This window comes from Caretta caretta, chromosome 15 (genome assembly GCF_965140235.1).
Source record: "Caretta caretta isolate rCarCar2 chromosome 15, rCarCar1.hap1, whole genome shotgun sequence".
Classification (NCBI taxonomy): domain Eukaryota; kingdom Metazoa; phylum Chordata; order Testudines; family Cheloniidae; genus Caretta; species Caretta caretta.
Window position 1 is genome coordinate 15,426,213 of NC_134220.1, and position 12,084 is coordinate 15,438,296.

Consider the following 12,084-nt stretch of genomic DNA (forward strand, 5'->3'; position numbering starts at 1 on the left):
TTTGGGTGGGATGAGTGTGCAGAGGGAGATGGCAGGGGGTATTTGACAGATGGTGTGAAATCCTGGCCCCACTGCAGACAATAGCAAACTGACTTAAATAGGGTCAGGATTTCACCAGTGCTGTGTCTCTCTCATCCCTCGAGAGCCCTTCTGTGTGGAAAACTCTTTCCAGAGCCTTGTGCAGCTGCAGCAGGAGGAGGAAGAAGAAGAGGGAGCTGCAGGCAGGAGAGGACGGAGAGTCGCTGTCCTTTCAGCACCATGGTGGGCCGCTACTACTCAGGCTATCTGGCAGATGATGAAGATCTTCAAGGAGCCCAGGTAAGAATCAGAGAAAGAGAAAACATCCCCTTAGCTTGCATTTCTAGGGACACATCCTGCCATCTGTCTACACAATGGGGGTTGTGGGGGCACACTGGAATCAGAATTTCATTATTTAAACTAATAACACTGCAGACAGCAGTGACTCTGGGCCTCCTGGGCCTGCACCATTTGCCTACCTGTAGTCACCCCAATAACCTTTTATTTCCAATCCCACGGGAAAGATTTCTGGTCCCTCCCATCTACCCTGTACATCCATTCCCACCCCACAGATTTCATCTTTGTCCCCCCACCGCCATAATACTCCCAAGTATCCTTCATACACACCCCCTGCTCCCCATACACCTCACCAGCCACCCCCCCCACGCATGCACCCTGCCACACCCCAACACACTCACATACACAACATTCTCACCACCCCACATGTGCACGTCATCCTTTCCTGCCAGTTTACACACTCACCCACATCAATCCCCACCACCACTTGCACTGCCCACCCTTGCACACCTTATCCTCAAAAACACACCGCTGATGCCCCCGCCCTCTCACACACCATCCAGACGTACCTCAGTACCTCCCAGCGGACCCCATCTTCACACTTCACACCAGTACCACATACATGCTCCTTGCTCCCTCCCCCTGCCACCCTGCACACACCAGAGACAGCCTGACTTGTCCTTTGGGCCTGGTTCTCAACTCACTGAGACTGGTGTAGATCAATTGTAACTCCAGTGAAGTGGTGTGAAAAAGGGAGGAGAATCAGGCCTATATTTTGCCCATGATATTTCTGTTCTGCTTGCTGTAGGTAAAACATATGTTTTGGACAGGGGAGCAGTGTGGGAGGAGAGAGACAACAAGTAGCTTTTGTAAAGAACAGGCTGCTTATTACAGCTCATCAGAATGTCTATATTAATGCTTCCTCAGATGAGTGAGATGGTTTCCTCTTCTGGACTTATATAAACTTTCAACAAACCCCATTAATGCATCAGTTTCGACACTTGGCCTTTCCATACCTGCAACCAGTTTCAGGGTCACATTCACAGTTGTTCACCAGAAATAACATTTAACCTTCTTTCCTTGCAAAGTGAATATTAGAATCACAAAAGTTAGAGCTGGCAAAGCAAAGTGTCAAGCACACGACAGGCAATCTGAGTTCTCTGGTCCCAGCTCTGCTACTGACTCACTGTATGAGCTAAGTCACTTAACCACTCTGTGCCTCAGTTTCCTCATTTGTAAAATCGGGGTGATAAAACATTCCTCTTTCATGGGCTATTGTGAGATTACATTCACTAATACTTGTAAAATCTAGAGATCACAGATGGAAAGCACCAGAAAAGTGCAAAGTATTCTTAAATGATTATTCTCTTATTAATCAAAGACTTACTAACTAATCTAGTCCTTCCTCCTGCACATGCAGGCTTATTCCATAATTAGTGTAATTTCTCGGGCTTTACTATTGAGTTACAATAGTGACTTCACAGTTAAGACTGCAAAAGCCAATCTCGTTTTTCACAGTCTCAGGCAATGGGGCTTCAGATCTTTCCAGTCTCCTCATTAATGACACTCCCTGCTTTGCTTAGTTACAGACAGACAAATCATCAAACAAGCCAACTGTCACCCAAGTGAGAAAAACATATGACTGGAAAGCCCTGCTGAGACCGGCTTCTCCCTGTGGATGCCAGAATCCAACCGTATCACCAGATGTTATGGCTTTTAGCGCATTTGAGAGTGACAATAAACTGGAGAAAAAAGGGAAGCAGGATGATCCCTTCTCTAATATCCAGGGGGCTGCACAGGATTTCTCCAACTTTGTGGACTTCTTGATGGACATGGATGCCTTGGACAGCCTCCAGCAAACCATGGAAGAGGCAATCCAGAAAATAAGGGAAGTAATAGTGGAGGATGAAGGGGGTTTACTTGATTTCAAAGAGGATGTCAGTTCTAGTCCAGAAAGTGAGTCTTGGACTATCTCCTGTCGAAAGCAGTGTGATTGTTTCAGCTCAAGTCATTATCCCTCCACATCCAGCTCAGAGGAAGACTGTAAAGAATGTTTCAAAAGCAAAGCCGGGCATAAGCTGGGCAGTGAAACCAAACTCCAGAATCAGTGCATGCTGGATAAATTTGTAGCTCAAGCCACAAAGAAAGAGACAAGGAGGGGGACGGAGGAAGTGGCTGGGATATTCCACACAAAGGTATTTCTACTCCTCTCTTCTAATTCTCTGGGCACTAGGGCTCTTTCCTGAAAGATTAAAGTAGGAAAGAAAGTACTCCCAATTTTTATTTGACACTGCTTTTATAGACTATCACAGACATACACAAGCAGCAAAATTCTGCCCTTACCAGGAGGTGCCTCAGTGGCAGGGGAAGAGATAGGGTTCTGTGCCTGCTATTTACTCAGAGCACGAGCCATTCTGCAAGAGTGTGACGAAATGGCTCAGGGCAGGCAGCTTCCAAGCACATACTTTTCCTCCTTTTCATACACACCTGGGGTAGCACATGCCAAAGAGCATGCACACTCACCAGCTGGGGACTTGGCCATGCCACCTAGTCACCAGATCATGTCCCAGGAGGCCTGTGCTGCGGTTGCCCGTGCAGGCAAACTCCCCCACCCTAGTGCTCTGCAGCATGCTAGCTGCTTTGTAGAGGTAGGAGGTAAGAGGTTTCTTATGCCCTGTTCCGCCACCCCCAAGCTAGGTTACTCATGCAGCACTGCACTGGATTTGACCCATAATCTATCACATGCCTAATCCATATGTATGCATAACTTTCTGGGTATCTAATTTGCCTTTTGCATGCACCAGTGCCGTGAACACACATGCAACTGCACTCACTGCACACAAAAATTATGGGGGCAAATGCACACATGTTTTTGTGTACACATGCAGTTGTGAATACTTGCCATAAAAGCCAAGCAATTCCAAGTTCCAGCTAAAATTTCATCCTGAACTTCCTCCTTTGGGCTTCATGTTAGTCTACCACAAAGGAATTCAGGGAGTATGTGTCCCCGTGTCTGAAGGGCATTGCATTATCTAGGCACAATATGGTGAGTTAAGAATGGCATAGCCATCTCTAGAATTAAACACAATGTAGAAGAATCCAGCTATTAAAAGAGACATGAATTCTCTGCACCAAAGCTGTGCATTGAAGATACAGGGAAACCACCAAAGGAACTACCAAAAATAATTGCAGACTAGAGATCTAACAAATGAAGGTATAGAATTGTGATAGAAACTTTAGAAATATTTTACTGTCGTTGCTGAAGGGGTGGAGCTGTTTGGAGTGGATGAATTCTGGGTTCTGTTCCAGGTGTTGAGGGGAGTGTATTCTAGTCACCTCAGACCCATCTGCCCCTGTCCCACCAAAACCTGACCACTTTTGACCCTAGTCCCTGCAGCCCCTTCTTCTCCCAGTTCCTCCCACACACATCCTTGACTCTTCATGCTTGTCTTCCTTCTCCATGCCACAGTGCCATCTCTCAGTCCCAGCCCACTCTCCCTCAGATCCTCAACACAGTGCCCCCCATCACTATCCCAGGCCTGGCTCCTCACCCCTCTGTATTCCAGTCAGGCTATTTCCTCCTCCTTCTCCTTGCTGCCTGGGTGACAGCAGGGGGACCACTGAGACCACAAGAGAGAGAGTCTCCCTGCTCTCAGTTCCTATGCCCAGCATTACAGCAGCCCCTGGCTCCCCCGAGGAGCAACTGCCAGGAGAGTCCTGCTCAGCTCCTGCATCCCTGTGCAAATGGATTGTTTGCAAAATTTAGCTGCCAGACTCTTAACAAGTCTCTGCTTCACTTATTCAAAGTGGGATTTTCAGAGGCTCATAACTTGGCCAAATTTGGGTGTATTTTCACAGAGATGGCAAAAAGCACGTCCCTGACACCAAAGTCCCCCTTCCCTGGCCAAACTTCAAGTTCCTTCTCCAAAGCATGAAGGTGCTATAACTTGTCAATGAAACAGCTGTATTAATTTTCTAATATGGGCAAAACAGCACGTTTTTTCCTTATCTCATTCTAAGAAACGGCTGAATCTTTTTTGTTGAAATCTTCTAAAAACAACTCATCCTGAGGCAGACACCAACCATGGAAAATTTCAGCCTGAATGGTGAAAGTCTGGCAAAATTATAAACCACTGAAAACAGGATCTTATAACAGAAAACGTTGGGCAATCTTATCCACTTTGCTTTCCAGCTCCCAGCCTCACTAAGCACATTGTGTACTGCCTATTGCACCACAGAAGGCTCCCTCGGCCTGGCCTGTGCTGCACAGTCATGGAAGGGACTGTCGTCTGCACTACAGATGTGGGCTGCCGCTCATCTCCTGAGCTGGCTTGGGGACCCTTCCTTTGCTCAAACCTGTTGTGGAACTGCAGAGTTCCCCTGGATGGTTGTTCCACTGCTTTTCCCTTCACCACAGTATGCACTTTGAGTAGTCCCAATGAAACTAACTGGTGCTATAAACTAGAAAATGGGGACATAAATTGGAAATGGGCCAAGAAAGTGGTGTTTGGGTCTGGATCTGATTTACTCTAAAGGTTCAGGTGTGGGCAGCATTGCTAGCCCAACAGTTCAGAAACCATGAATCATGTACCTAAAAATCACATATAATTAATTTGGGATTCTTTTTATTTGCCTTCTGGTTTCTCTAGAGTGCACTTGGGTCACATTTTCAGGCTTTTTTTCTACAATCATCATGCTACAAAATTACTTATTTAAAAATATGAAATCTCAGCTTCTCCTGTATTCACATGACTCCAGAAGCTGGGGCTTCAAGCATAATACCAAATATTGCAAGTTTTGTGATAAAATTGCAAAAGGTGGCAACAGAGCATGAGGCCGAATGAAAGCTGCAGTACAGGCTTGGATTTTATTGTACTGCAATCTTGCAATTTTAAACCTAAGTGCTGGAAGTCTCATGAGAGCAGCTGTTCTCAGAAGAACAATTCCACCCCTACATGCAGCCAGTTCATGGGAATGTTCTCAGAAGAGTTGTGTTGCATTCAAACAGAAAATAGGTCTCTCTGGTTTTTGATCCATCCCAGAACCAATATTTGAAAAGGACAGGTTCAGATACAAGGATTAAACTCCAGTCTTTGCTGAATTTCACAGGGTTTAGATTCAAGGACACAGCTCTCAAATCCGAAATGGGATTTGTCTATTGAAAACTTACCGCTTTTCCTTCCTTTGCTACAATGTCCTAATGCTTCCTTTTGCTTTTATCCATTACATTATTTACTCTTTTCAGATCTTCACCTTCTTTTTGTTCTGTTACAGAGTGTTACAGAAAAAGCATCTGATTATTATTTCCGTCAAGAACACTTTCACATTTGGGCACAACTGGCAGACTCTTCTGTTGGCCTCCATAAACAAAGAGCCACATCAGATTTTTTCTCTAAGATTAAGAAGAAAGATAAGTCTCAGTCTGAAAAAGACTCATCTTTTGATATTAAACACATTGAAAAAGAAATCACAAATGTCCTGAAACAACCCACTCCATCTGATACTGACTATCCTGGTCAGCAGCCATTTGAAACGCTTGATTTCTTAGAAGAAAATAAATTAGTCTCTGCTCTTCAAGATATTGTAAATCAAGCCATTCTAGAAATATTGAATGCAACAAAGAAAGATGGATCCCCTTTATTTAACATGGCCGATGACTCTGGCATTACTGGTGATGATTTGAATGTAACAAACCTCTATGAAAAAAGTTCTTCGCCTGGAAATATAGATGAGTCGACTCAAACAGCTTCAGAAAATGCAGAGGAGGGAAAGGAACCTAAGACAAGAGAGAAGACATTAAAAGAATCTACACAAAAATCAAAACATGGACCACAGTCACTTCATAAGTCCAAGCCAAAATCACCACCCGAGAAACCTCCATCCAAACCAAAATATGTGCCACCCCCACTCCCTAAATCCAAGCCTAGGGCAGCAGATGAGGCACCTCCACCCAAGTCAAAATATGTACCTCCCCCACTCCCTAAATCCAAGCCTAGGCCACCAGCTGAGAAACCTCCACCCAAACCAAAATATGTGCCACCCCCACTTCCTAAGCCTAAACCAAAGAAACCAGCAATGGTAGAAGACGAACTTCCATTTTCCCAGGTACCTTTGCTTTTTTAGCTCAACCAGAATTATTTATAATCATATATCTGTGGAATACTTGAGTATTGTTATCATTCCATCGTGCTTGGTGCTATTTCTACCTACTTCATAGTGTATGAGGTCGATTTAAGAATCAGGGATGAATTAACTCATTTTGCCTAATTTCATGCCCACTTGAACAGCATGGACTCAAAACACAGAGTCAGTCGTTATAGGACTGTGTTCAATTTAGGAGAGCTCACAGTGGTCACTATGCAGCCCTTGTACTTCAGACACGCAGGAGCAGAGCTGTGTGAAAAACTGATTTTTTTTCAGTTTGCTGGCAGTTCTGAAAAATTGAAAAAAACATTATTTGGTGTCAACCCAAAACCAAAACTTGTTGGAATTTTCAGCAAATCAAAAAGTCGAAAACATTTTAATTTGGAATTGAACAAAACTCAACCCCAAACTAAACATTTGGTTCAGATTTCAGGCTTTTTTTTTTTTTTTTAATAAAAGCAAGGGAAATTTGGAAAGAAAGGACTGGATTCTCAAGCGGACTTTGGAGCCATTCACAAAATTGAGGAAATGGTGTTAGTGGTGGCCTCCACCCCTTTAACCTTATAACCCAATGCTCAGAGCACTCACTTGGGATGTGGGAGAGTGAGTTTCTAATTCCCATTCTGGATCAGGGACTTTGGTAAATGAGATCAGAACCTGGTCCAGGGGAAGGGCGAGAGGCTGCATCAGTGTAAATGAAGGGAGGAGTTGGCCTCTGGTGGTGATTGTGGCGACTTTTACTGTCACATAGGGTTTAATATTCAATGGCTAATTTTCCAGTATGAAAATGTTAAACTAGGGCCCTGATTCTGCAAGGAAATGCATGTGGGAAGACTCCTGAGTCTTTGTGGTGACTTTGGTGGGACTCGGTATAGGTGCAGGGTCCACCTGGGTGGAGTATCTTGCAGGATCAGGGCCTAAATATGCATTTAAGGCTAAATCTTAGTCCCAATGAAGTCAACTGGAGTTTTACTCTATATCAGGGATTCCCAAACTGTGGTAGGTGGTCTTGTTGGAAGTGGTACACTGTAACAGTGTGGTCTGTCCCCCCTAAAAAGTGGTGAGGCTCAGGCCAGACAACCTTTATTCAATCACATGACCCCTTTAAGGAAAAAGGTTTTTAAGGGAGCAGCAGACTAGCTGGGGAATAGAACCAGGTGTTAATCATAGAATATCAGGGTTGGAAGGGACCTCAGGAGGTCATCTAGTCCAACCCCCTGCTCAAAGCAGGACCAATCCCCAATTTTTGCCCCAGATCCCTAAATGGCCCCCTCAAGGATTGAACTCACAACCCTGGGTTTAGCAGGCCAATGCTCAAACCACTGAGCTATCCCTCCCCCCCACCTTAATCATGTAGCTATCACCTTAACATGATAAAACCTAGATGTTAGATGACTCCCAGGAGGAGACAGAGGGCAGGCCACTTGGAGAGGAGCTTTACACAGGAGCATCAAGTCAGAAGACAGATTCCCTGGGATGGGACCTAGAAACAGAAGGGAGACTGGCAGGCTAGGGAAGCCTGCCTTAATCACACCACAGCCTCACAGAGGAGGACTGTGGGGGCCCCAAAGGGAAGAAATGAATGAGACCAAGAGAGGCTTCATGGAATAGGGCTCGAACCTGGATACGGGTGGGATTAGGAAACCTGCTTGAATCACAGCACAACCCCATGGAGGAGGGCTATGGAATCCCTTAACCAAGAGGAAAGAATTGTGAGGACAGGAGGAGGAGACATGTAGGAAAGACAATCCAGACAGAATCCAGGGACTGCGCACACACACAGCACCAGAGCTCCCCTGCTGGAACCACTAACATAAGTCTAACCTCATTAGAGCTAGCCAAGAAATGGTATTCATATCTCATGACATTTTTCGTGGTTTCAAAAAATTTCCTATTCCACCTCAGGACAAAACTGAGATCTTTCAAATTCTCTCTTTCTGTCTCACACAAAGACACTCACTTAAAACTAACAGACGTATTGGAGCATAAGCTTCCATGGGTGAATACCCACTTTATCGAACATGCATTTGACGAAGTGGGTATTCACCACGGAAGCCTATGCTCCAATACGTCTGTTAGTCTATAAGATGCCACAGGACTCTTTGCCGCTTTTACAGATCCAGACTAACACGGCTACCCCTCTGATACTTCACTTAAAACTGTCCCACAACAACAAAGTGAGAAACCCCTACCTTCCCTCAGATTAGACAATAGCCTGTGAACAGGGCATTCACCTATGATGTAGGCTGGTCTGAATCAGCCAGGTTCAAGTACCTGGTCTGAATCAGCCAGACCAGGGATTTATACCTGTATCTTCCACACGCAAGGTGAGTCCCCTGGCCACAGACTATTCAGGGAGTGGGTCTTTCTCAATATCTTCAGGTGGAATTGTTCAACATGGTATAAATCAAATACACAGTAGAGCAGGGACTTGAACTTGGGCCTTCTACATGTCAAGTGAGTGCCCCTGCCACCAGGTTATCATGGGGTTGGTCTTGCTCTCTCTCTGGTTTTGACCAGAAATTCTATCCTGGATTTGCTAAATCTTTCCCAGCAAGTTTTGTTGAAACTGGTATACTCCCATGAAAAGTTTCAATTTTGACAAACTGGCATTTTCTTATGAATAATGGTTTTGTCAGAAAATTCCCTACCTGCTTTAAATCTCATGGCCTCTAACTCTTCCACCCAGACTCCCTCAGGCAAACTCTCTTCTCTTCTAATTTGCCCCAGACAGATCTCCACCAGCTAAATTCAAAACTTATTTTACTATGAATCCATAAATACCGATATTAAGCCTATTAAGGCTTCAATATAAGTGCAAAAAAAGGAGACATTTACATGTGGTAGGTACTTCAAACATCAATGTTTTTAAGGAAGTGTACATATACCAATAGAATTTGGGAACCACTGCACTAGAGTTCAACTGGACCAAGATTTGGCTATGATTTAGAATTAGTATTCATACACCACCGTTAAGTCAGAATGTCCAAACCTGTCTATATTTTAATTTAATTAATGTTCATTTACAGCTGATTTTACTCCATTCCCCTCCTCTTCCTCATAGTCTCTCCTACATACAATGCAAACCCATTAACATTTGCATCTGAGCTGAACTTGGAGTCCATGATTTTTGAAATTAGGTCAAATAAGTTTGTCTGTCCCTACCACAAACAGCTTTTATGCCACATTCTTACAAGAATTAGAAAATATAAAAGGGTTTGTAAAGTCAAAAGAGATTGGGAGGGGGAAGGCAGAAGGAGGGTAATCCCTAACAAACAGTAAAACAATGGGACCAAACATATGAACACTTTGACTAAATGGTAGGAGTAATGGTTTCATCTGGAATCCAAGTGACAGGCTCATCGCAATAAAACTACTTCACAACTGCAGATGAAATGACAATGTCTGAAAACAAATTCTTAGTCATTTTCTAATGTAAATATGTGAAGGAAAGTGCCCTAAGAAGATATGTAGCATATCACATTCATGCAGATCACAACGAGCCAGATTTTTAAAGGTGCCCTCACTCCCATTGAAATCAGCAGGAGGTAGGTGCCTCGGCACTTGTGAAAATCTCACTAGGTGTCCATCTGCATCTTTAGGGGCCTAAATACCTTTAAAAATCTGGTCCAAAATATTGCATTCCCCCACCTTCAAATAACGAAAAGGAAATCAGATAAAAACAGCAATCAAAACCGACATTTGGATGATTCCCTTCACATTGGATCTGCTGCAAAACATGCACAGCTGACAGAACAAATGCTATTTGCAGTCAGGCTGGTGTAAATCCAGGATAACTCTACTGATTTCAATTTACACCTAACAGAGAGTGGAACTTGGCCCAAAGGGCTTGATTCTGCTCTCAAATGGGTATAGATCAAGAATAGCTCCATGGAAATCCTTGGAGATATCCTAGTGAGTGGTTGCAGAGTTGGGACCCATAGCTTTAAAACACTGGTAACTTACTAAATTTTACATTTAAAATGTTGGTATTAAATAGACTTTTTAATGAATAACCTTTTTTCCTGTTTTGCCCACTGAAATTTTGGATAGTCTACTGGTCATTTTCTTTCAAGACATCAGTTTCACAGCCAGATTTTTAATAAAGATCAATCAGGTGGACACTTGAAAGGCAAGCTTTCCAGAAGACAAGAGGAGATTGTTGACTTTCTTGTTGAAAATGCAGCCAAACATGTATTGTACAAGTATAACTACGAAAAGTCACTGTCAGAGAAACTTGGATTTATTTCAGTTCCTGTAACAAAGGTACTCCTTGAGATAATGTTTGGCTTTAAAAAATTAAAGGGCAGCGGCATAAGGCTATCATCACAGATTGATTGGGCTGAGGTATATCAGCAAGTACATGCAAAAAGACCCACTAAACCCCAAAAGCTTCGTTCAAAGAGCTGTGACAAAAAAAACGCTCATTCCAAACCAAAAGTAATCACTGGCAAGGTAAAAATAATTGAGAAGCCCAATGAACAAAACATCTCTGCTCTGCCAGAAATAACTGAAATAGTTCCTCTAAAATTCTCTGATGATATACCACAGAGTGGAGAGGATTTGCAAGGTCTGGATTCTGTTGAAGCCTTAAGACAAATGTCATTTTCTAGAAAGTCTATCATTCCCATTGATAGCCAGAGAAAATTATCTGCTGTTTTACTGGACACTGAGGGCCAGAATTCTATAGAATCTTCTAGGCAATCCTTGTCATCTCGAAGGACTAGCATCACCAGTGAGAGCAACAGAAAATCACCAACACTTTTACCAGACACTGAACTCCAGAACTCTGTAGAACCTCTATGGGAAGCCTCATCTTCTAGAAGGACTAGCATCACCAGGGACAGCAGCCGAAAATCGTCAACTGTTTTACTGGACACTGAAGGCCAGAATTCTGTAGAACCTCTACGGCAAGCCTCATCTTCTCGAAGGACTAGCATCATGGAGGGGAGCAACAGAAAATCATCGACTATTTTACTGGACACTGAAGGCCAGAATTCTGTAGAATCTCTAAGGCAATCCTCATTTTCTCAAAGGACTAGCATCACAGGGGACAGCAGCCGAAAATCATCAACTGTTCTCCCCAAAATTTGAAACCCTACCAGTTTAAAATAAAACAAATATATTTGTATTTTATTGTCAAATTTCTTCTATTTATTGACATGTATTGCTAACACACCTGAATACCTATTATCGGCCCTCACTCCAAAAAAGTTTGTCTGTTGGGGGCAGGGAGCTATACATTTCCAAAAATTCTTTGCAATCTACCGTTTCTTTTCACTACATCTAGCTCTCCTTGGGTGATTGACTGCTATTATGATTATTACTATTATTTATTATTTGTAGTACTGCAGTGGTTAGAGCCCTAGCTGAGATCAGGGCCCCATTGTGCTAAATGAAGTGAGATAATAAAATTACTCAATCTGGAGAAGCATCATTATAACCAGTTTATCAATGTGGGGGGAAAAGAAGGTGGCAAATAAAAATAGGTGTTGTGAGTCACAGAACAGTTAGGGGGGTAATTTCCTTATCCCCACTGTAATTTCTCTGTTTTCAGTGGAATGACTCCTAATTTACACCCACTGACCTCAACAGGCTTTGGATCAGGCCCTAAGTAAAGTCAGA

General features: G+C 43.4%; 1 protein-coding gene across 1 annotated transcript; it reads left to right on the plus strand.

Annotated features, from left to right (window-relative positions):
- Positions 1 to 258: 258 nt before the first annotated feature.
- Positions 259 to 11,553, plus strand: CCDC116 (coiled-coil domain containing 116). The gene is made up of 4 exons (XM_048821658.2): positions 259 to 318; positions 1,899 to 2,510; positions 5,590 to 6,420; positions 10,513 to 11,553. The coding sequence occupies exons 1-4, from the start codon at positions 259 to 261 to the stop codon at positions 11,551 to 11,553; spliced, it is 2,544 nt and encodes an 847-aa protein (XP_048677615.1).
- Positions 11,554 to 12,084: the final 531 nt, after the last annotated feature.

Coding starts and splice junctions, on each gene's coding strand:
- CCDC116 (XM_048821658.2), top strand. CDS start 259: ATGGTGGGCCGCTACTACTCAGGCTATCTGGCAGATGATGAAGATCTT. Junction 319..1,898: donor AAGATCTTCAAGGAGCCCAG/GTAAGAATCAGA, acceptor TGCTTTGCTTAG/TTACAGACAGACAAATCATC. Junction 2,511..5,589: donor CTGGGATATTCCACACAAAG/GTATTTCTACTC, acceptor GTTCTGTTACAG/AGTGTTACAGAAAAAGCATC.